The sequence below is a fragment of the Hypanus sabinus genome, chromosome 6, assembly GCF_030144855.1.
Source record: "Hypanus sabinus isolate sHypSab1 chromosome 6, sHypSab1.hap1, whole genome shotgun sequence".
Taxonomy (NCBI): Eukaryota; Metazoa; Chordata; class Chondrichthyes; order Myliobatiformes; family Dasyatidae; genus Hypanus; species Hypanus sabinus.
Genome location: NC_082711.1, coordinates 173,077,089 through 173,101,396, shown reverse-complemented (window position 1 = coordinate 173,101,396; position 24,308 = coordinate 173,077,089). Strand labels below are relative to the sequence as shown.

The window sequence follows — 24,308 nt, the reverse complement described above, 5'->3', positions numbered from 1 at the left end:
CCCTCTTTGTCAAGCATCACCAAGGTCATCCGTTTGAAGTATCAACTCTCCACGATTCTATTTGACCTGCTAAGTATTTCCAGCACTCCTCTCTGCATCATTCACAACTTCCACCACTCCTGAGGGGTAGCAATGCTCTTATACAGAGACCTTTGAAATTTTGTACAACCTTTATATGATCAGCCACAGCAGCATAGCAGTAAGCACAATGCTTCACACCACCAGTGATCAGGAGATTGGAGTTAAGTTCCCACCACTCTTGTAAAGAGTTTGTATGTTTTCTCCATGATCATGAGAGAATCCTCTGGCGGTCTGGTTTTCTCCCACACTCCAAAAGAGGTACAGTTTAGGGTTAGTGGGTTGTGGGCATGCTAGGTGGACTAGGAGGGCCGAGATGGCCTGTTTCTGTGCTGTGATTGTTATATGGTTAGGTGAGCACCAGAAGCGTGGCAACGCTTGCAGGCTGCCCACCCAGTACATCTTTAGGCTATATTAGTCATTGACGCAACAATGCATTTCACTGCATGTTTCAAAGTTAATGTGACAAATAAAGATAATCTAATCTCAGCTGGGAATATTGGGGCAGATATTACCCCAATCCCAAAAAGATGCTGCCCTAAAGCTCTATGTTCCTTGGTGTGTGAATCTCCAAAGACATCAACTGCATTCTGTGTCCAAACACAGACCGCCCGGTCCCGCCGGCTCTCAGACCACCCGGTCCCACCCGCTCTCAGAATTCCCGGTCCCGCCGGCTCTCGGACCGCCCGGTCCCGCCAGCTCTCGGAATTCCCGGTCCCACCGGCTCTCGGACCACCCGGTCCCACCCGCTCTCAGGCCGCCAGTCCCGTCCGCTCTCAGAATACCCAGTCCTGTCCAGTCAGATCGTCCCATCCTAAATGTTAATCACAATACCCTAATCGCCGTTCAGTGCCCAACATACACCATTACACATGGTGATATATATATGAATTTTTTATCTCTTTTCTACTTCATGATCACTAAGAAGGAAGGAAGTATAAAATGGAGCAGCTGATTTTGTATACAGACAACCTGGATGAGCTGGTGGTGGGGAGAAATGCTGGTCAGATCACTGGAAGACAGGCTGTTCCTTGTCGTCTCATACACAGGCACAATGCAATTACTTCCCTCAGAGGTCTCTGAGTGCGCTTCACTCAGCTGTGCCACTCAGTAGTAAGTACTAAGCCAAAGGCTTGTGATCAAGCTACTAATATCCGAGCATAAAATTCAAGATACTAGCTTATTTATCATATGTACATCGAAACATACAGTGAAATGTGTCATTTGTGTTAACATCTAATACACTCGAATATGTACAACAAGCTGGAGGAACTCAGCAGGACAGGCAGCATCCATGGAAACGATGACTGCTCGTTTCCACGGATCCTGCCCAACCTGCTGAATTCCTCCAGCGTGTTGTGCGTGTTGCTTTGACCCCAGCATCTGCAGTGTACTTTGTGTTTACACTCAAAGATGTGCTGGGGGCCACCCACAAGTGTCGTCCCATAATCCAGCGCCAACATAGCATACCTACAATGCTCAGCAGAACAATACAACAAGCAACAAAATAACAGCCGCAAAACAAATCCCGCTCCTCTCTCCCACTCAAGCATATATACAGTCCTTTAATGAGAGCCAGGCTGGCAATCGCAAAGCCACTGATGAGGAAGTTCGGCACTGTAGAGATGACATCCATGAGACAATAAACCAGACATAATACGCTCCACAGCCTTGTTAAAGAACCTTACATGAAGAGTTCTCTCCAGCATATGGCCACAAGAAGAAAATCAGATGATCCAGTTTGAATTGTGGGAGTTTGCTGTCCACTCTAGAGCAGTCTACATCACATCACTGACAACTATTTGTTGAGGCTTCTTTCCCTTTAAAGTTTTGGGATTTCCTGACGTTCTGAGAGCGTATGTCTATCTCTGAGCCATGAGCGCACTGTTTTGACCTTTTCATCACCCAACACCCATGATGCTGCTTGAGAGAGAAACAACGGCTGGAACTCCGCTATTTTTCGATTAGCGTTGCGGGATCTTTTTCATCTTCCCAAGGTAGGGGACAATGGACAGCATCTCTAGTCAGGTCATTCTCTTTCAGTCATGTGTTAGGAAGTCAGGCAAGTGCTGAATCTCTGGGGCGGAATCTGAACCAGAACTTCACTCAAAAAGATGCTACCTCCGAGCCACTGCATTGCCCTTTTCAGTGTAAGGAACACTGCCAAACCATAGGTCAAAATGGTGCTGTATGTCGGGCTCCACTGTTCCACCGACCCAGGTTCGATCCTGACGTCCATTGCTGTCTGTGTGGAGTTAGCATGTTTTCTTCTGTTTGGGTTTCCTCCTGATGCTCCAGTTTCCTCCCACATCCTAAAGCCATGTGAATTGAAAGGTTAATTGGCCGTTTCTCCCTAGTCTGTCAATGACTGGAAGAAGGGTCTAAGACCGGTAGATGTACAGTAGCCTTGAAGGTGAGAGAGGAATGATTCTAAAGCAAGCTGAGCAGAAACTATTTCACACACAGTGTGCTGGGTACATAGGATGGCCTACCAGAAGAAGTAGTAGAGGTGGATACGATTACAATGTTTAAATGCAGAATGACCTACCAGAGCAAGTAGTAGAGATGGGTATGATTACAATGTTTAAATGCAGAATGACCTACCAGAGCAAGTAGTAGAGATGGGTATGATTACAATGCTGGAAAGGCAATTAGACGAGTACATGGATAAAAAGAGTTTAGAGCAGGTGTTCCCAACCTGGAGTCCACTGACCCATCAGTTAATGGTATTGATCCGCGGCATAAATAAGTTTTAGAGGGATATTGTCCGATCACAGATTAATGAGACTAACTTGGATAGGCATCCTGTTTGGCATGGACAGTTTCAGCTGAAGTATAACCCTAGCAAATTTCTACAGATATTCCATGGAGAGGATTCTAACTTACATCATCATCTGGTATGGAGGGGCCAATGCAGAGGGTTGTAAACTCAGCCAGCTCCATCATGAGCACTAGCTCCTGAATATTGAGGACATCTTCAAAACAAAAAGCCTTAAATAGGCAGTATCCAGCATTAAGAACTCCCGCCACCCCAAACATGCCATCTTTGCTTACTACTAGCAAAGAGGCAGTACAGGAGCAAGAAGACACACACTCAACATTTTAGAAATAGCTTCCTCTCCCCTGCTATCATATTTATGAAACCCTGAACATCAGCTCACTATTTTTGCTCTCTTTTTGCACTACTTATTCAATTTTATATTAACTATAAAATATTTTTCTTATTATAATATATTTATGTATTGCATGTACTGCAGCCACATAACTACTTTCACAACATATGTCAGTGATAATAAACTGATTGTCAGTAATAATTATGTCAGTGATAAACCTGATCCTGATTCTCTGGTTCTATTTTCTCTCTACTTCTGCTCTTCCTCTGTCTCTCATTCTTCTGTACTAATATGAGTGGAGCAGTACACCCATAAAGGCAGAGATTGGATCGAGTGGTGCTGGGGAAGAAGTGCTGGCCAGGACTGGCCATTCCTCACTGAGTTGTGTCATGGGATCTTCAGCATCAATACAAAGCAGTGCCACTGTTAGACGGTGCATTCATTCAGAGTCTGACTCAGAGTTGACTGTGCGACCAGCTGAGCCAAGCCGTGCTCCAGCTACAAGGCAGTGCGAACACAGCTTCCTACTCACACTCCTGTGAAAACAGATTGCAACATGTCCCTTCGTGCAGAAATAAAGTGCAATGAGACACACAGACCTTGGCTTACCTATCTCACAGGGATGGTAACCCATTCATATAAAGTGATGCAGTCAGACACTTGATAAGCACTGCCCTAAAATATACATTTAAATCACACAATGGTTTGCACTGAAAGATAGATAGATAGATACTTCATTGATTCCAAAGGAAATTATGGTGTCAGAGTAGCATTACAAGTGCAGATATACAAATATTAAAAGAGAAATAAGAAAGAATAAAAAAAAGTTACCTTAAATAGTCTAACAGGAGGGGGCATCACTTCCCCAACTCATTATAGAGCCTAATGACCAATGGTAAGAATGACCTCACATAGCGCTCTTTGGAGCAGCACAGTTGTCTTAGTCTATGACTAAAACTGCTCCTCTGTTCAGCCAAGGTGGCATGCAGAGGGTGAGAAACATTGTCCAGAATTGCCAGGATTTTTCGTTGGGTTCTTTGTTCTGTCACAGCCTCCAGTGTGTCCAGTTTGATTTGTATAACACAGCCATCTTTCTAATCAGATTATTGAGCCTGTTGGCATCACCCGTTTTGATGCCATTGCCCCAGTACACTGCCACACAGAAGATTGTACTGGCAACAACAGACTGGTAGAAACAGACTGAAGAAAGCCAGAGAGTTTGGAATATTAGAACACTTGAATTAAAACAAGCTACAACATCATTCAAGAGTGAGTGTGTGTGTGTGTGTGAGTGAGTGAGAGAGAGAGAGAGAGAGAGAGAGAGAGAGAATGAGAGAGAGATGTGTGCGTGTTTGAGGGTGAGAGAGAGATCTGAGAGAGAGAGGGGTGTGTGAGTGAAAGAGAGACTGATGGTAGGGTGTGTGTGTGTGTGTGTGAAAGAGACAGAGAGAGAGAGAGAAAGAGGTGTGTGTTTGAGTGAGAGAGGGTGTAGGGGTGTATGTGTATGAGTGAGAGGGTGAACAGGTGCATGTGTTTGAGAGAGAGAGGGGGAAAGGTGTAAGGTGTGGGTACGTGTGTGTATGAGAATGTGAGAGAGAGGTGTGTGATAATGTGTGTAGTGCTGTGTGGGTGTGTGTGTGTGTAAGAGAGGGGCGTGCGCGAGGGGAGGACGTAGGTCATATGTGTGTGGTGCGTATGTGAGAAGGATGTGCGTGTGGTGAGTGCATGTATGTGTATGGTGAGCGCATATGTATATGTGTGTGTGTATAAGAGTGAGAGAGGGCTGTATGTATCGTCAGTGTGTGTCTGTTTTTGTGCGTGCACACACGTGTGAGTGTGGTGAGTGAGAGAGGGCTGAATGTATCATCTGTGTGTCTGTTTTTGTGTGCGAGTGTGGTGAGTGCATGTGTGTGTGTGTGTGAGTGAGTGAAAGACTGTACGTATCACCTGTGTGTGTGCTTGTGCACGCACATGCTCGTGCACGTTACATTTCCTTTTCTGAGTACAGTTTTTGCACCTCCTGTACACAACAGACTTGCAACTATCCGATTTTCATCCCTCCTCACTGTGCACATTCATCGCTGCAAATCCTGTCATTGTTGATCTCAACACATCAATTTTACACCTTAGCTGTCAAGAGACACTAAGATTTTGCAGAGCCTCCAATCCAGAGCATTATAAATAAAACAGTGTTCTTTTAAAATCATTTGTTTCTCCAAAGTTTTTTTTTAAAAGTCAGTTGAGAAAGGAGCCTGATGTGCAACTGGATCAAGAGGAAGATGAGATGTTCAGGGGTATGGAACAAAGTGTACTCAGCTTGTTCGCCAGAACACTGAGAAGCTGGGCTAAGTTCTATGGGGTAATCTCACCAAGTGTTACCAATAATAGCACATTGAAAATCATATTATTTATGTTCTTTCCTATTATAAATAAATGGACACTTGTCAATTTGCACTTGGCAAATCGAACAAGTGTCACAAATGACTTCCTTCCCTCACTCCTTCCCCATCTACTGGGCCTCTTCCAAGCATTGCCATGCAGTCTCCTTTATGCAGACCTGAGGAGGCAGACAGTTCAGTAACTCACCACCTCTGTGAGAATTCAGCAGCCCTCAAGTGTTCAAGACGGTGTGCTCTGGCCCCACCGTCAGACCTGAGGAGGCGGACAAAGCCTTGTTTCAATAACCCACCACCTCTGTGAGAATTCAGCAGCCCTCAGTGTTCAAGACGGTGTGCTCTGGCCCCACCGTCAGACCTGAGCCAGCACCCTGCAGGCTCAGAAGCTGTAGCTTCAGCCACTCAGCTGGGGAAGAGAGAAAGGTCAAAATCCACAATAAAACCAAAAGTGATGGTGGATTGGGAAAGTTGCATTCAATGTATGAAATCTGGAAAAAGCTACAAGAGGACAATGGTTAAGGCGTACGGTGTAACCTTCATTAGTTGGGGGATTGAGTTCAAGAGCCATGAGGTGATGTTACAGTTCTATAAGACCCTGGTTAGGCCCACACTTATGTTCAGTTCTGGTCACTTCAATATTGGAAGGATGTGGAAACTTTAGAGAGGATGCAGAAGAGATTTACTAGGTTGCTGCTTGGACTAGAAGATGTGTCTTATGAAGATAAGTCGAGCGAGCTAGAGCTTTTCTCTTTGGAACAAAGGAGGATCAGAGGTGTACAAGATAAGAGGCACAGATGGAGTGGACAGCCAGAAACTTTTTCCCACGGCTAATGCGGCAAATATAAGGGCTTATAAGTTTAAGGTGATTGGGGGAAAGAGTGTGTGGAATCCCTGCCAGGGGTGGTGGTGGAGGCAGATACATTAGCGGTTTTTAAGAATCTCTCTGGTAGACACATAGATGATGATGGAAAAATAGATGGTTGAGTAGGAGGGTAGGGTTAGATTGATGGGTGGCACGGTAGCGTAGTGGTAGCTTTACAGTACAGGCGACCCAGGTTCGATTCCCGCTACTGCCCGTAAGAAGTTTGTACATTCTCCCCGTGACTCATGGGTTTCCTCTGGGTGTTCCAGTTTCCTCCCACAGTCCAAAGACCTACCAGCTGGTAGGTTAATTGGTCATTATTAATTGTCCCATGATTAGGCTAGGGTTAAATTGGGGGATCGTGGGCTGCGTGGCTCAAAGGGCCTATTCTGTGCTGCACCTCAATAAATAAATGAATAAACCTTTGAGTAAGTTAAAAAGTCAGTACAACATTGTGGGCCGAAGGGCCTGTATGTACCGGATTGTTTGATGTTCTATGTTCTAATAATTTTGGCCTCGTTAAGGAAAGGCTATAAAAGCTCTGGCCACAACACAAACAAAGTGCAATAACAGTAGAGAAAGGATGTACTTAACAAAAAAGAATTGTTGGAAATACTTGGCAGGTCAGTAGAGAAACAGTATCAGGTTGATGACCTTTCATTAAATCAGGAAAGATGAACAGTCTCCACAGAAGAGAAAGCAGAGGCAAGCGTGATAGAAATCTTCAGGAAAATCAATAGGTTTTATGGGATGGACCAATAATAAATGTTTCCATGAGAATGAGGTCATAGATAATAAGACAATCACTAATTTTTGATTAGGCAGTCCCGCGGGGTCAGGATTACTTTCTTCTGCACTGGCTTTCTGGCTTCTTAAGTGGCTAATGAGGTCAGTGTGGGATGTGCAGACTCTGCCACAGGTGGGGCAGGAGCTGCTTGACCGAGCAGATGATGGATGGGCAGTATATTCTTTCCACCATTTATGCCAGCGTTCTCAGCTGACAGGGCAGGCCCTTCAGCCAACAGTGACTGTGCTGAACATGATGCCAAATTAAAATAAATCTCCTCAGCCTACACCTGATCCATATCCCTCTATACCCAGTATATTTATGTGACCGTCAGAAGGCCTCAATAAAAACTGTTATATCTGCTTCTGCAGTCTGTTCTAGGTACCCACCACTCTCTGCATATATAAAAAAAACATGCAGCACATCCCTCTTAAACATTCTCCCCTCACCTTAAAGTTGTCTAGAGTGACAGGTCTAGGAAAAGATTTTACCTGCCAACCCTGTCTATGCCTCTCAAATTTGTCAGGTCTCCTCAGCCTCCAATACTCCACAGAAAGCAATCCAGGTTTGTCCAACCTCTCCTTTTAAATTGTACCCTCTAATCCAGGCAATACCCTGGCAAATCTCAAACACTACCATCCCCTCAAAACCAAATAAGTCCCAAGACCTGGGCCTCAATAGCTCCTTGTGCAACTGGATCTTTGATTTCCTTACTTGCAGACCCCAGTCAGTTTGGGCTGCAACAACATCTCCTCCACAATCACCATCAGTACACAAGAATGTGGTGTCTCCTCACTTCATACTTATGACCAGAAGGCTAGGTACCGCTCCAATGCCATATTCAAATTTGCTGACACCACTGGTGTTGGCCGAATCAGAGGTGATGGCGAGTCAGCTTTTGGGAGGAAGACTGAAAACCTGGTTGAGTGGTGCCACAGCAACCACCTCTCACCATCAGCAAAACCAAAGTCTGATTATTGACTAGAGGAGGAGGAAACCAGTGTCAGTCCTCATCGAGGGATCAGAAATGGAAAGGGGTAAGTAACTTTACATTCCTTGGCATTAGCATGTCAGATGATTCATCCTGGGACCAGCACACATAAGTCATTACAAAGAAGGCACGTCTTTCTTCGAGCTTGCACAGGTTCAGCATGTCATCTAAAGCTCTGACAAACTCAACAAATGCACGGTGGAGAGTATCCTGACCGGCTGCATCACCGCCTGATATGGAAACACCAATGCCCAAGAACAGAAAAGACTAAAAAAAAGTGGTGGATACAGCCTTGCTCACCAGAGGAAAAGCCCTCCTCACTGCTGGGCATATCTACAAGGAGCGCTGCCACAAAAAAAGCAGTATCCATCATCAAAGAAGACCATTCAGTCTATGCTCTCTTCTTGCTGCTATCATCAGGAAGAAGGCACAGAAGCCTTAGGACCCACACCACCAGGTCCAGGAACAGTAAATACTCTACAATGATCAGGCTCCTGAACCAGCATGGATAACTTCACACCTCAGCACTGAACTGATTCCACAACCTATGAAGTCACTTTCAAGGACTCTACAATTGATATTCTCAATAGTATTCATTACTATTTATTATTATTATTTGGTTTTCTAGTAATTGGAGTTTGTCTTTTGCACGTTGGTTGTTTGTCAGTCTTTGTGTGTAGTTTTTCATTGATTCCATTGTGTTTCTTCATATCTACTGTAAATGTCCACATAAAATCTCAGGTTATACATGGTGACATATACCTACTTAAATAATCAATTTACTTTGAATTCTGAAACCTCTCCCGCACCTTTTCCAAAGCTTCCACATCCTTCTAGAAACGAGGCAATCAGAAATACACACAAAACACTCTCTCTGAAGAATCTTTTAAGAATATTCATCAGGACTGTAGAGGAAAGGGAAGAAGCCAGAATAAGAAGGTGAGGAGAGGGAAAGGAGTGTAATCTGACAGATGAGAGGCAAGACCCGGAGAGTGGAAAAATTGAAGGGTGGAGGAGCTAGAGTGGAAAAGCTGGGAAGTGATAAATAGAAGAGGTCAAAGGCGGAAGAAGGAATCTGATGGGGAGAATACTGGACCATGGGAGAAAGGGAAAGAGGAAAGGTCACATGCAGGTGGTGATAGGCAGGTGAGGGGAAGGAGAGTGAGAGAAGAATTAGAATGGGGAACGAAAGAAAGAGAGAAGGCAAGGGGACAGAAATTACTGGAATCTAGAGAAATCAATGTTCATGCTGTCAGCTTGGAGGCAATGCAGACAGGATGTGAAGTGCTTTTCCTCCACCTGAGAGTGGCCTCATCATATTTAAAGCACATGTTGATAGGTCTTGATTAATAAGGGGTCAAAAGTTACGGGGAGCAGATAGGAGAATGGTGTTGAGAGGGGAAATTAATAAGCCATGATCAATTGGCAGACCAGATTCAAATGGCTGAATGACCTAATACTGCTCCTGTGACTGACTTATGGTCCTTTGGTCTAAAACATCTGGGCCTCAGCAGCAGACGCTATCCCTGGTCTGTTTCACAACTCGACAGAGAGAAACTTCAATCTCTAATAAAGCCATTCGGGAATTCAGAGAAACGTCCTTAACCAACGGGTGAGGAGAATATGGAACTTGTTATCATATGACAATAGACAGTAGGTGCAGGAGTAGGCCATTCGGCCCTTCTAGCCAGCACCGCCATTCACTGTGATCATGGCTGATCATACACAATCAGTACCCCATTCCTGCCCTCTCCCCATATCCCTTGACCCCGCTATCTATAACAGCTCTATGTAACTCTCTCTTGAATACATCCAGAGACTTGGCCTCCACCGCCTTCTGGGGCAGAGCATTCCACATATCCACCACTCTCTGGGTGAAAAAGTTTTTCTGCATCTCTGTTCTAAATGGCCTACCCCTTATTCTTAAACTGTGGCCTCTAGTTCTGGATTCACCCATCAGCGGGAACATGCTTCCTTCCTCCAGCGTGTCCAATCCCTTAATATGGAGAGGTTAAGAATAATACCATAGAGGCATTTTTAAGAAAAACTAAATAAGCACATGAGAAAGAAAGGAGTAAAAGAAACTGAAGGTGGGGTTAGATGAAGGCGGACAAACTTGTGTGGAACAATGAAACAAAATCTGAATCAGTTGCTCTAAATTAATGTTTCAGTACTGATTCAGTGAGAACTAAATAACACAGATAATAGCTGGTATTTTGTAGGGAAAGATCATATATAACTGTCAACCTTGCCCCAAATATCTCCAAGAAGTCCACAACCTTGTCATGGCTTGCAGGCTTGCATGTCTCAATTGCCAGAGAGATGTCCTGGCTAGAGTCAAGGCTTTAGCTTTGCTCTGGCTCTTGGTAGGGTCACCCATGCCAAACAGGTCAAAGGGTAGAGGCCTGACCAAGAGTGGTCATTCGGTCCCCCAGGTTTGGGATTTCAGCTCAGGGCTAACAATCTTGACTGGTCAAACAAAATTGTCACAGAAACAGCAACAAAGAATCCATCTGAGTGGTTCAGGACAGAGAGAAATGGAGGAGCTTCATCGCTGCCCTAAACACCAGCACATGTAACGGGCAGCAAGATGCCCCCAAATTACACGCAAGTCAGCTGTAACTTTGGAACTCACATGTTACCAAAGGAAAAAACGGACTACATTCATGACTCAATTCTAATACCCTACTCATCATGAAGTAACTTCAACATGGAGTACTAATTGTCAACAGTACATGGTTTTTGTTGAATCCCATAATTTTTAAATGTAATAACTTTTGGTCATTGTATTATTTCTGATCATTGCTAACATTAATAATATTTCAAGCCAATGACAACTTTGACAGATGACTGTATTTGCTGCATGATGTAGCTGGCAGGACAAGATTTTCCCAATAGGTTTGAAAGGTGAGTTGGCTGTGCAGTCTACAGATAAACCCGCGATATTGCAAAAGCCTCTGCACGTGGCTGCAGACCCCACCTTCCCAACAAGGAAACTGCACAATCCGCAACTGAATTCTGTCTGGAGCTCAGCAATGAGATACTGTGAGATATGGAGATGTACTCCCCTCGCAACTGATAGGCCAAGATTGGACTGGACCAAGCACCAAGTAGGTACCAAATAATTTTTCTGAGATTTTATTTCTAGTCTGACCAGTTGATTTTCAGATGGGTTTGAACAATAGGAACAATTGGCCATACAATCCTTCAAAGAGATAACAGCTGATTCTACACCACACTCTACTAAAGCGCCAAAACCCTTAATTCTCTAAGTGCCCAAATATCTCTTGATCTAAGGCACGCACAGCTCTCTGGGTTGAGAATTCACACCTTGAGGGGAAAGTATTCCTTACATCGGTCATTTTATCATCATTATGTGCTGTGTCATATGATGTTGGTGATCATGATCTATTGACCATGATTGTTCTTGGCAACTTTTTGACAGAAGTGGTTTGCCATTGCCCTTTTCTGGGCTGTGTCTTTACAAGACGGGTGACCCCAGCCATGATCAATACTCTTCAGAGATAGTCTGCCTGGTGTCAGTGGTGGCATAACCAGGACTTGTGATATGCACCAGATGCTCATACAACCATCTACCACCTGCTCCTATGGCTCTGATCGGGGGAGCTAAGCAGGTGCTAGACCTTGCCCAAGGGTGACCTGCAGGCTAGTGGAGGGAAGGAGCACCTTACACCTCTTTTGGTAAAGACATATCTCCACCCATCATCCATCAGTCATTTTGGACCATTCAAATATTGCTCTGGATCTAAATTCTCTAGCCTGAGAATATTGCCTTTTATGATATACCCAAGCAATCACTAAGAATCTTGTGTTTAACCTGGATGATTCTCATTCTTCTAAACTCAAACATTTGTGGGGATTCATTCTACTTTCATAGTTCACATCTCATAAATCAAGATACAAGAACTACATTTTAATTGGGATTGGATTCAATTCTCGTTATTGTCCGGGAGTTTGTATTTCTCCCTGTGACCTTGTGGGTTTTCTCTAGGTGTTCCAGTTTCCTCCAACACTCCTAAAGATGCACGGGTTAGCGTCAGTAAGTTGTAGGCAATGCTAGCCAGCCCATCCTCAGACTGTGTTGGCCATTGATGCAAATGACACATTTTACTGTATGTTTCAACGTACATGTGACAAATAAAGCTTTTTTTTAAATCTTATTTTTCTTTATATCATGACAAGAGAGATCAACACTTTACACAAGCATATTCACAACTGGCCTTGTACAATTATCTATTCATCCAACATATTCTTATATGACCTTTTCCTTCCAAACTGCAACTGCTTTCCATACCTGGTATATTATGTGTTTTATAACCAATACATCAAGATCCCCTCCTATACCAGTATTTATTAGTTTTTCACCAATTGAAAATACTGTTTGCTATCTTTTCCTATCAATGTGAACAGCAGCAGATTTTATCTACATTAATCTATCACCACCTACCCACTTATCTAACTACCTCTCCTCACAGCTCACTGTTCCACCTAGCTTTGTATCACCAGCAAACATCACATTAAGGTAACAGATAAAAAAACCGCGAAGGACCCAGCATGGATTTCTATATCAGCTCACCTGTGTCAAAATTCTAACTTGAAACTGCACCATTTCATCCAATTATCTGTGCTCTGGGCAATCTTCTTCAGCCTGCTTCATTATGATCAACCTTGTGATATTTTATTAACAACTTCAAAGAGTTTTATGAAGTTGCACAGCACAAAAATATGTCCACCGTCTTCATGTTGACATTGTTGCTCATCTACACTTACCCCACAGTCCACATCAGATTCATATCCTTCAAGTATCTATCTGAATATCTCTTAAATATGGACCATAAGACATAGGAGCAGAATTAGGTCATTCAGCTTGTCAAGTCTGCTCCACCTTTCCATCATGGATGATTTATTATCCCCTTCAACCCCATTCTCCTGACTTCTCCGTTACCTTTGATGCCCTGATGAATCAAAAGCGTCTACTTTAAATATATCCAATGACTGGGCCTCCACAGCCTTCTGGCGAAAAGAATTCCACTGATTCACCACAATCTGCATAAAGAAATATCTCATCTCTTTTCTAAAGGGACATCCTTCTATTCTGTCTCCCACTATAACATCCTATATAGCGATTGCATCAGAAGCTATCACCTCTTCTAGCATCAAATTCCAGATTGCCACCGGTCTCTGTGTAAAATAAAACTTTCCCCTCAAATCAGAATCAGGTTTATTACCACCGGCATGTGACATGAAATTTGTTAACTCAGCAGCAGCAGTTCAATGCAATACGTAACACAGAAGAGAAAAAAATAATAAAATAAAAGTAATAATAATAAACAAGTAAATCAATTACAGTATAAATATATTGAATAGATTTAAAATGTGCAAAAAAAACAGAAATACTGTATATTTTTTTAAAAAGTGAGGTGGTGTCTAAGGGTTGAATGTCCATTCAGGAACCGGATGGCAGAGGGGAAGAAGCTGTTCCTGAATCGCCGAGTGTGTGGCTTCAGGCTTCTGTACTTCCTACCTGTGTAACAGTGAGGAAAGGGCATGTCCTGGGTGCTGGAGGTCCTTAATAATGGATGCTGCCTTTCTGAGACACCGCTCCCTGAAGATGTCCTGGCTACTTTGTAAGCTAGTACCCAAGATGGAGCTGACTAGATTTACAACCCTCTGCAGCTTCTTTTGGTCCTGTGCAGTAGCCCCCTCCCTCCATACCAGACAGTGATGCAGCCTGTCAGAGTGCTCTCCATGGTACAACTATAGAAGTTTTTGAGTGTATTTGTTGACATGCAAAATATCTTCAAACTCCTGATGAAGTATAGTCGCTCTCTTGCCTTCTTTATAACTACATCGATGTGTTGGGACCAGGTTAGATCCTCAGAGATCTTCACACCCAGGAACTTGAAGCTGCTCACTCTCTCCACTTCTGATCCCTCTGAGGATTGGTACATGCTCCTTCGTCTTACCCTTCCTGAAGTCCACAATCAGCTCTTTCGTCTTACTGATGTTAAGTGCCAGGTTGTTACTGTGGCACCACTCCACTAGTTGGCATATCTCACTCCTGTGCTCCCTCTCGTCACCACCTGAGATTCTACTAACAATGGCAATATCATCAGCAAATTTATAGATGGTATTTGAGCTGTGCCTAGACAAACAGTCATGTGTATACAGAGAGTAGAGCAGTGGGCTAAGCACACACCCCTGAGGAGCGCCAGTGTTGATCGTCAACGAGGAGGGTATGTTACCACCAATCCGCACAGATTGTGCACTATCAGTTAGGAAGTCAGAGATCCATTTGCAGAGGGAGGTACAGAGACCCAGGTTCGGCAACTTCTCAATCAGGATTGTGCAAACGACGGTATTAAATGCTGAGCTAAAGTTGATGAACAACATTCTAACATAGGTGTTGAGTTGTCCAGCTGGTCAAAAGGCACGTGGAGAGCCATTGAGATTGAGATAGCCGTTGATCTATTGTGGCAATAGACAAATTGCAATGGGTCCAGGTCCTTGCTGAGGCAGGAGATCAGTGTAGTCATGACCAACCTCTCAAAAGCATTTCATCACTGCCAATGTGAGTGTTACTGAGTGATAGTCATTAAGGCAGCTCACATTATTCTTCTTTGGCACTGGTATAATTGTTGCCTTTTTGAAGCAAGTGGGAACTTCTGCCCGTAGCAGTGAGAGATTGAAAATGTCCTTCAGTACTCGCACTAGTTGGTTGGCACAGGTTTTCAAAGCCTCACCAGGAACTCCGTCAGGACCTTCCTCCTTGCAAGGTTCACTCTCTTTAAAGACAGGGTAACATTGGCCTCTGAGACGGAAATCACAGGGTCATCAGGTGCAGCAGGGATCTTCACAGCTGTAGCTGTGTTCTCCCTTTCAAAGCAAGCATAGAGGACACCGAGTTCATCTGGTGGTGAAGCATCGCTGCCATTCATGCTATTGGGTTTCACTTTGTAGGGAGTAGTCTTCCAGACCCTGCCAGAGTTGCTGTGCATCCGATGTTGCCTCCGACATCGTTCGAAATTGTCTCTTCGCCCTTGAAATAGCCCTTCACAAATCAAACCTGGTTTTCTGGTACAGGCCTGGGTCACCACACTTGAATGCCACAGGTCTGGTCTTCAGCAGACAACGTACCTCCTGGTTCATCCATGGCTTTTGATTTGGGAATGTACAATAAGTCTTTGTAGGCACACACTCATCCACACAGGTTTTAATGAAGTCCGTAACAACTGCAGCATACTCATCCATGTTTGAAGATGAATCCCTGAATACATTCCAGTCCACCGACTCAAAGCAGTCCTGTAGGCGCTCCTGTGCTTCCCTTGTCCAAACCTTCTTGGTTGTCACTGCTGGTGCTGCAGGCTTCAGTCTCTGCCTATAGTCAGGGAGTAGAAGTACAGCCAGGTGATCAGACTTCCCAAAGTGAGGACATGGAATAGCACGGTAGGCATTCTTGATGGTGCTGTAGCAATGGTCATGTGTGTTGTTTCCTCTGTTATTGCAAGTGATCTGTTGATGGTAGTTGCTCAGTGATTTTTTCCAGACTGGCCTGGTTAAAATCTCCCAAAACGATGGTGAAGTCATCAGGGTGCACTGTTTCATGCATGTTGATCCCATTGCTCGGATCATCTAAATCATGCTTGGCATTGGCCTGAGCTGAAATGTAAACTGCCACCAAAATGACCCCAGAAAACTCCAGAGGTAGGTAAAAAGGACAGCACTTTACTGCTAGATATTCTAGGTCTGGTGAGCAGAATTGGGACAGCACTGATATATTTGTGCACCAAGAAGAGTTGATCATGAGGCATACTCCTCCACCTCTGCCTTTGAGAGACTTTGAGAGATCTATCCTGGCGGCGTACAGTAAACCCATCTGAATCACTGCAGCCAGTACAGGATTCTGTGAAACACACACGGTCCTAATGTCCCTCTGATTCAGCACCCTGGCTCTGAGATCATCAATTTTATTCACCAGAGACTGCACATTTGCCAGCAAGATAGTCGGAATAGGGAGTTTAAAACCCTGTTTCCTTAAACACATTTAACCCCGCTCTACACCCGCGCTTCCTCCGAGGTGTCCTATGTGGGTGCTTTCAACCACAATCAGTGTTATTTCCATTGGTTTTAAGCAACAATAATTCATTTATCCACATTAAGGCACCTTTGTTGACTGTACTGACCTTGCAAGCAGTTGTGCATTTTAGCTGTAACAGTCTGAAATGGGAATATTTTATCGTATCTATTGAGAGTACTGCTGCTACTCGAGTCGCGCCTAGGAGCCCCAGAATCTCCTTTAAAACTTCTTCCTCTCTTAAATCTATGCCCTCTTGATTTTGATCTTCCTATCATGGAAAAAACATCTGACTACCTACCCCATCTATTTAAGCTTATGTACCTCCATCAGGTCACCCTAGCCCAGGGGTGGGCAAACTTTTTGACTTGAGGGCCACAAAGGGTTCTAAAATTTGACAGGGGGGCCAGACCAGGAGCAGATGGACGGAGTGTTTTGGTAATACACCTCATAAGAGAAAATAAAATATCATGGGATATGTAGAAAACATGTGCTTTAATTTCAATTGAAAATGAACAAATGGATTACAACAAAATATCTGTCTTTGAAGTCCCATGGTATTTAGCTATTTATTGAAATGACTTTTAAAACACTGAAAATTAAATGAATAAAATACAGCTTTTTTTAATAGTAACAGTTATTATTTTAAAGCACTGAAAATTCTGTTATCCTTCAAGATATTATCATCATCCCTCTCCTCCTGACTGTCTTTATTTCAAAGACGGTAGGAGATGCAGGTCTACTTGTCCTGCTCCTTCTTATTCAATTGTTCCCTGTGCCAAAACTCAACAACGACCAGCCAGTATTCGGAGCGCGTTATTTGATCTGGAGCGCATTTTTTATTTTGAGAACGTACGTGCACCTGCGCACTACTCATGTCCATCACTTAACAGAAATGACATGTAACATGTAAGGCTTATTGAAAAAAATATTTTCAAATGCATTTTTTACATAACACAACGAAGAAACTTATTTTTAATTTCAGTGGGAACAGTGTTGTTGGTCTCCCTTTTTAGCCAGCGCATCAAAGTCTGGATTTAGTTTTGTTGTGGCGATTCTCAGGATGGATCTGAGGTGTTGGTCAGTTAACTTGGATCTTTGGCTGGCTTTGTTGATGTTCGTGACGCTGAACGCCTGTTCACACAAATAGGTCGAGCCGAACAAAGAGTAAAGCGCAAATGTGGAGTAATACGCTGCACCTCAACAAAGGTCAATGTGTAGCGGTGTGCTACATGCAGCGCTAAAATTACGACATGGACTCGGTAACTGTAGTTGAAGAAAAAAACTTTATTCGAAATCCCCAGCCTCACTTTTAAGCCTCCCTCAACCTGCCCCACCTGCGCAGAGGCACCAAAGCTCCGTGCTCGCAAATCCCCGCAGGCTATCTCCCGTAGCCGGAACGCTGGCTAATTGTGAGCCGGTTCGGATGTGTCAGGAAATGGGTCGCCACAAATGTATATACTGTGCGTCATCTATTGGGAAAACGCCAGAATTGCGGGGAAAAAACGTTAACAAGGTTTATTAATATAATTTCATCAAGTTCTGCGGACCGGATTAAAAAGCTTAACGGGCCGCATATGGCCCGCGGGCCGTAGTTTGCCCATGCCTGCCCTAGCCCATCTAATCTCTCCTCATAACTAAAGCCCTCTAATCCAGGCAACATTCTGGTGAACTTCCTCAGCAACTCCATAGCACCAACCAAAACTATACACAATACTTCAAGATTAAGGTTCTTGGACCGAAAAATCGACTATTTATTCCCTCCCCTCCCCCCCACCACAGATGCTGCTGCATTCGTTAAGTTCCTCTAGCATTTTGTGTGTTGCTCTGCATTTCCATCATCTGCAGAATCTCTTGTGTTTACAATACTCCAAGCGCGGTCTAATATTAATTGTTGGTAAAGCTGCAATATTATGTCTGGATATTTTATATTCTCTTATCACTAAACCAAATTATGGATTCAATTCCAAAGATAAAGATTAGTTTTATTCTTCTCATGTACAGTGCTGTGCAAAAATAATCTGTAAAATGAAGATGTTTCCAAAAATAATGAAGTTTCTAAATATCATAAAATATACCATAAAGAACAGTGAATAGTAAAAAAAAATAAATCAAATCAATATTTGGTGTGACCTCCCTTTGCCTTCAAAACTGCATCAATTCTTTTAGGTATACTATCTTGCAATTTTGTAAGAAAATCAGCTGGTAGGTTTTTCCAATCATCTTAGAGAACTTGCCACAGTTCTTCTGCAGACTTCAGCTGTCTCAGTTGCTTCTGTCTCTCCAGGTAATCCCAGACAACCTCGATGATGTTGAGATCAGAGGCCAGACCATCTGAAACCATATAAAAACTCTAGGATGCCCAAGACTTTTGCACTGTACTGTACACCAAAACATAGTGAAATGCACTGTTTGTGTCAAATCAAATCAGCTGCTGGGCAGACGGCAAGTTGTTGCCATGCTTCTGGCATCAACACAGCATGCCCACAGCTAACACTAATCCATACATCATTGTAATGTGGGAAGAAACCAGAGCAGGCAGAGGAAACCTACGTGGTCATAGGGAGAATGTACAGACTCCTTAGAGACAGCAGCAGAACAGAACCCCGATCTGTGATGTAATAGGATGATGCTAACCTCTACATTACCATGTCACCCTTCAATTAGCCAGCATGCCTTAGACCCTGTGCCTTAACCTTCCAGACAAGATCTTGTCAAGTGTCTTACTAAAGAGCATATGGACATCTATTGCTCTTCCTTCATCAATATTCCTAGTTATGATCGCAAAAAAAAATCAATGAAATTAGTGAGACAAAATTTCTCCCAATACAAAGCGTACCATCTATCCTTGATCAACCACTGAGTTTCTAAATGTACATAAATATACTTACAATATACTCCAGTAATGTTTCTACCTCTGATTAAAGGCTCACTGACACTTATCGATTGTTTAAAATTGATAAATGACATTCAGTAGTTTATCTATCCCATTATTACATCCTCAATAAACTATTGTTTGCCAAGCACTGTCATTAACTTATTAATTGTACATTAATTCTCTGGTACTTTGTACTTTTACAAACCATGCTGAAGTTATAGGTAAATGTCAGTTCATTTTTTCTGCAAAGGTTCTGGTTTCTAATCTCAATTTTCAGGTCTCAGTGCACACGTTTTAGATTCTCTTCTCCAGTGAAGTACAGATGGTGGACTGCATTGTTAGAGGGTCATCTCTTAGAAGAAAGGTAAATCTTGTTTATCTTCTACAGAGTATATTTTAAAAAAATAGTACTGCTTCAAAAAGTGGGGAGTTCTCCCCAGTCCCCTGGCCAACTCTGCACTGATGAGATAGTTTCCACAAAGTAAGGGTCTGCAAATGGACTTCACTGGTTACAAAGTCCTTTGATACATACTGCAGTCATGAAAGTCCTTGTGTGTATATATTCTTTCTTCTTGAAAGCACCTTCTTCAATACATACAATACATTTTTGCAAAGGCTGAGGAAAGTCTATCTCCCACCCCCCATCCTCATCACATTCTGCAGGGGCTGTATTGAGAGCGTCCTGAGCAGCTGCATCACTGCCTGGTTCGGAAATTGTACCATCTCGGATCGCAAGACCCTGCAGCGGATAGTGAGGTCAGCTGAGAAGATCATCGGGGTCTCTCTTCCCCCCATCACGGACATTTACACCACACGCTGCATCCACAAAGCAAACAGCATTATGAAGGACCCCATGCACCCATCCTGCCATCTGGGAAAAGGCTCCAAAGCATTCGGGCTCTTACGACCAGACTATGTAACAATTTCTTCCCCCAAGCTATCAGACTCCTCAATATCTGAAGCCTGGACTGACATCTTGCCCTACTGTCCTGTTTATTACTTATTGTAATGCCTGCACTGTTTTTGTACACTTTATGTAGTCCAGTGTAGGCCTGTAGTCTAGTATAGCTTTCTCTGTGTTTTTTTTATTACATAGTTCAGTCTAATTTTTGTACTGTGTCATATAAACCATGGTCCTGAAAAACGTTGTCTCATTTTTACTATGTACTGTACCAGCAGTTATGGTTGAAATGACAATAAAAGTTGACTTGACTTGATACTGTACTGTGCAAAAATCTTAGGCATGCATAGAGTGCCTAATTACTTTTGCACAATAGTGTAGTAATTTTATGTATTGCACTGTACTGCTGCCCAAGCAAATTTCATGACATATGTGACTGCTGATAAACCTGATTCTGACACGAGTCTCTACTGTGGACTGAGAGTGGGAAGGGGGCAGGGAGAGGGGAATCATCATTGGGGAAAGGATAAGGGAGAGAAAATGGAGTGGGAAGCACCAGAGACACATTTTGTAATGATCAATAAACCAGTTGGAACTAAATGAACTTGTCTTGTATCTCAGGGCTGGTTATGTCTGCATCCGCACCACCCCCACTACCCCTGGTACTCCTTCTCTGCCACCTACCCCACACCTCTCCCAGGCGCTGATCCCTCGCCATTCCCAACATCCTTTGCTCTCATCAGATTTACAAACTCGCGTTCTGCTCCAAGTTGACAAATATAGTAATGTGCAAAAGTCTTAAGCACCCCAGCTATATAAAGACTTCTGCATAGTACACTACAGCACAGTACAGGCTTTTTGGCCCAAAATGCTGATCTGACATTATAACCTTCTCTAAGATCAATCTAACCCTTCCCTCTTACATAGCCCTCCATTTTTTTTATCATCCATGTACCTATCTAAAAGTGTCTTAAATGTCCTTAATGTATCAGCCTCTACCACTACACTGGCAGTGTGTTCCACATAACCATCACTCCGTGTAAAAAAATTTACCTCTGACATCCCCCCCCCCCCCCATACTTTCCTCCAACTACCTTAAAATATGCCACCTCATATTACATTTCTGCCTTGGGGAAAAAGTCTCTGGCCATCCATACAATCTATGTCTCTTATCATCTTGTACTCTTCCACCTAGACACATTTCATCTTCCTTCGCTTCAAAAAGAAAAGCCTGAGCTCACTCCATTTTACTCAAATCTTCAACGGCTTAATGCATTCTACTAATGACAGTAATAGCCTTCCATAAGTTTTTCATTTATTCAGGGAATAGCAGGAGACCTCCTTCCCTGTCATTGTGAACAATTGGACATTATTACACCACTGTTGGAGCTTACTTCTCTAAATTGGCCACATTTTATTCCTATTGTACCAGAACTTGTAATGCACTTCAAGGTTTGAAGTGCGCTTTGAGGTTATGAAAGGCACTATATGAATTTAACTAATTACCAAATGACTGGAAATATTACTCTGCTCATAGAGTCATACAGTATGGAAACAGGCCTGTCGGCCCAACTGGCCCATGCCAACCAAGATTCCCAACTAAGCTCATCCCATTTGCTCATATTTGATATTAAAAGCTTAATTTATCACAAGGAGGACGAATGGAAGTCATTTGATTTGACACAGTGTGTTTCACTATGTTTTGATGTACAGTGCAAAAGTCTTAGGCATCCTAGATTTTTTATATGGTTTCAGATGGTCTGGCCTCTGATCTCCCATGTAGAAAATACAAACTCCTTACAGACAGTCGTGGGAATTAAACCCCAATCACTTGCGCTGTAAGGTGTTACACTAACAGCTACCCTACCTAAAGTTTATCCAAACAGGTCAAAACTGCCGAACACTGAACAGCTAAACAAACCACTACCTAAGTGAGAGTCTACAGCAAAACACTGAACCCATTCTGCATTTTCCCTGTTTGTCCCAGTACCTGAGGTGCTCCAGTATCTGTGCAGTATCACACTGCTGACCACATTGCCCATGTACACTAACCCCATGATCTACACCAATCTTGGTTTAACTTGTCCAAATGTCTTTAAAAATTGCAATTGTATCCACATAGAACCATAGAACATTACAGCACAGAAACAGGCCTTTTGGCCCTTCTTGGCTCTGCTGAACCATTTTTCTGCCTAGTCCCACTGACCTGTACCTGGACCACATCCCTCCATACGCCTCTCATCCATGTACCTGTCCAAGTTTTTCCTTAAATGTTAAAAGTGAGCCCGCATTTACCACTTCATCTGGCAGCTCATTCCACACTCCCGCCACTCTCTGTGTGAAGAAGCCCACCCCTAATGTTCCCTTTAAACTTTTCCCCCTTCACCCTTAACCCATGTCCTCTGGTATTCTCCCCTAGCCTCAGTGGAAAAAGCCTGCTTGCATTCACTCTATCTATACCCATCATAATTTTATACACTTCTATCAAGTCTCCCCTCATTCTTCTACGCTCCAGGGAATAAATAAAATATATATATATATATCTATCTACCACCTTGTTCCAGATAACCACTGATTGAAAAAACCTACCACCCAGATCTCTTTGAAATTACCGGTACTCTCTTTTCAGCTGAAACCTGTGTCCTTTGGTTTTAGACTCACTTCGGTGGAGAAAAGATTCTGACAATCTACCACAGTGTTCCCACCATCTGCAGAGCTGCTGCCACACGCTGCTCCCAATCTGCCCCAATACCTGATGGACTCGTCACCCCGACTGTGCTGTCCCTGAGTTGGAAGGGCTGCTGTCACCCCTCCAACACAGGGGTCCTAGCACAAGAGGGTCCACTCAAACCCTCTGTCCCAGTATCCAGGGGATTCCCTCACAATGCTGTCCCAGTATCTAGGAATCTCCTCATGCCCCCTGTTCTGGTACCCTTGGGTTCTCCTCACATTCCCTGTCCCGGTATCAGGGGGTCCTTCCTGGTACCGATGAGTTTCCCCACACACACCTATCCATCTAGTCCTGGTACTTGGGTATCTCCTTACACTTTTATCCTGATACCCATGGGTTCTCTCGTGTCCTGCCTGGTAATCAGGTAATCCACTTGCATCCCTAACTAGCTATCCATGACTGCACACACCTCCAGTCACGGTATTTCGGAGTTTCCTCACACTCTATATCCGGGTACACAGGGTAACATCACAACCCCTGACTGGGTAGCTGGGGGACGGGGTTCCCTCACACCCCTAACCCAGTATCCAGGAATTCCCACACACCCCATTATCCCTGTTCCCGGGGGTCCCCACACACCACCTGTCCAGGTATCCAGGGGCTCCTCACACTCCCTGTCCCGATACTCAAGAGTTCCCTCTTCACCCCTGTCCGGGTATACAGGGGTTTCCTTATACCCATAACCTAGAATCCAAAATTTCCCTCACGCCCCTTGATCGAGGGTCCCTCACAACCCCTGTCCCGGTAATCGGGGTTTCTCACACCCTCTGTCCGGGTGTCCAGTTATCCGCGGGGTCCCTCACATCTCCTAACAACCCCTGTCCCGGTATCCGTCACAGTCACGGTGCCCCGCTCCCCGGCAGCCGGCGTCTCCCCGGACCCCGCGCACACACCTGCAGTCGTGGCCCGGCTGCCGGCCTTGGTGCCCCGGGGCAGGGGCAGGGGCAGGGCCAGCTGCCGGGCAAGTTCGGGGCCTGGGTCCCGGCACCGCTGCTCTCCGGCCTCCGCCATCACTGACTCACGTGGGTCGCAAAAAGACAGCGGCAATCGCACGCGAGCGGGTCGATGCGGGCCTGGCAGTGGCTGCGGCCGATCGATGGCGGGCTGCAGTGAGAGGAGGGGACGGACCACGGCGGGAGGGGTAGACTGTCATAAGGGGTAAAACAGTGAGGGTGGTGTAATGTGTTACGAAGGAACAGACTGCAGGAGAGTGTGTGGGCTGTAGGAGGGTAGACTGTCATGGGGAAACAGATTGTAGGGGAGGGCAGACTTGTGAAGGGAGGGTGGGAGGGGGTAAACTGTCATGAAGGGGCAGACAGTAAGTAGGACAGAGGTAGACTGTGTTGAGGGGCAGACAGAAGGGGAAGAGTGCAGACTGTAGTGAAGGGGGAGGAGTGTAGACTATAGTGAAGGTAGGGCTAGATCAGGGGTCGGCAACGTTTACCACTGAAAGAGCCAATATGGACCCATTTCCCA

General features: G+C 44.2%; 1 protein-coding gene and 1 long non-coding RNA gene across 3 annotated transcripts in view; one reads left to right on the top strand and one right to left on the bottom strand.

Moving 5' to 3' along the window:
• LOC132396118 (uncharacterized) overlaps nt 1-20,140 on the top strand; it is a 30,792-nt gene extending 10,652 nt beyond the window's left edge. The window contains exon 3 of the long non-coding RNA XR_009512870.1: nt 19,478-20,140. This is a non-coding gene — a long non-coding RNA (uncharacterized LOC132396118). The remainder of the gene's footprint in view (nt 1-19,477) is intronic.
• Nucleotides 1-23,906, bottom strand: part of dph1 (diphthamide biosynthesis 1) — an 808,652-nt gene extending 784,746 nt beyond the window's left edge. Inside the window, exon 1 of one of the 2 annotated variants that reach the window (XM_059973587.1) lies at nt 23,726-23,906. In XM_059973587.1, the coding sequence (XP_059829570.1) occupies nt 23,726-23,843 (118 nt within the window). In that variant the 5' untranslated portion in view covers nt 23,844-23,906. The remainder of the gene's footprint in view (nt 1-23,725) is intronic. The other variant, XM_059973586.1, reaches the window with a different exon arrangement.
• Between the last annotated feature and the right edge of the window lie 402 nt (nt 23,907-24,308).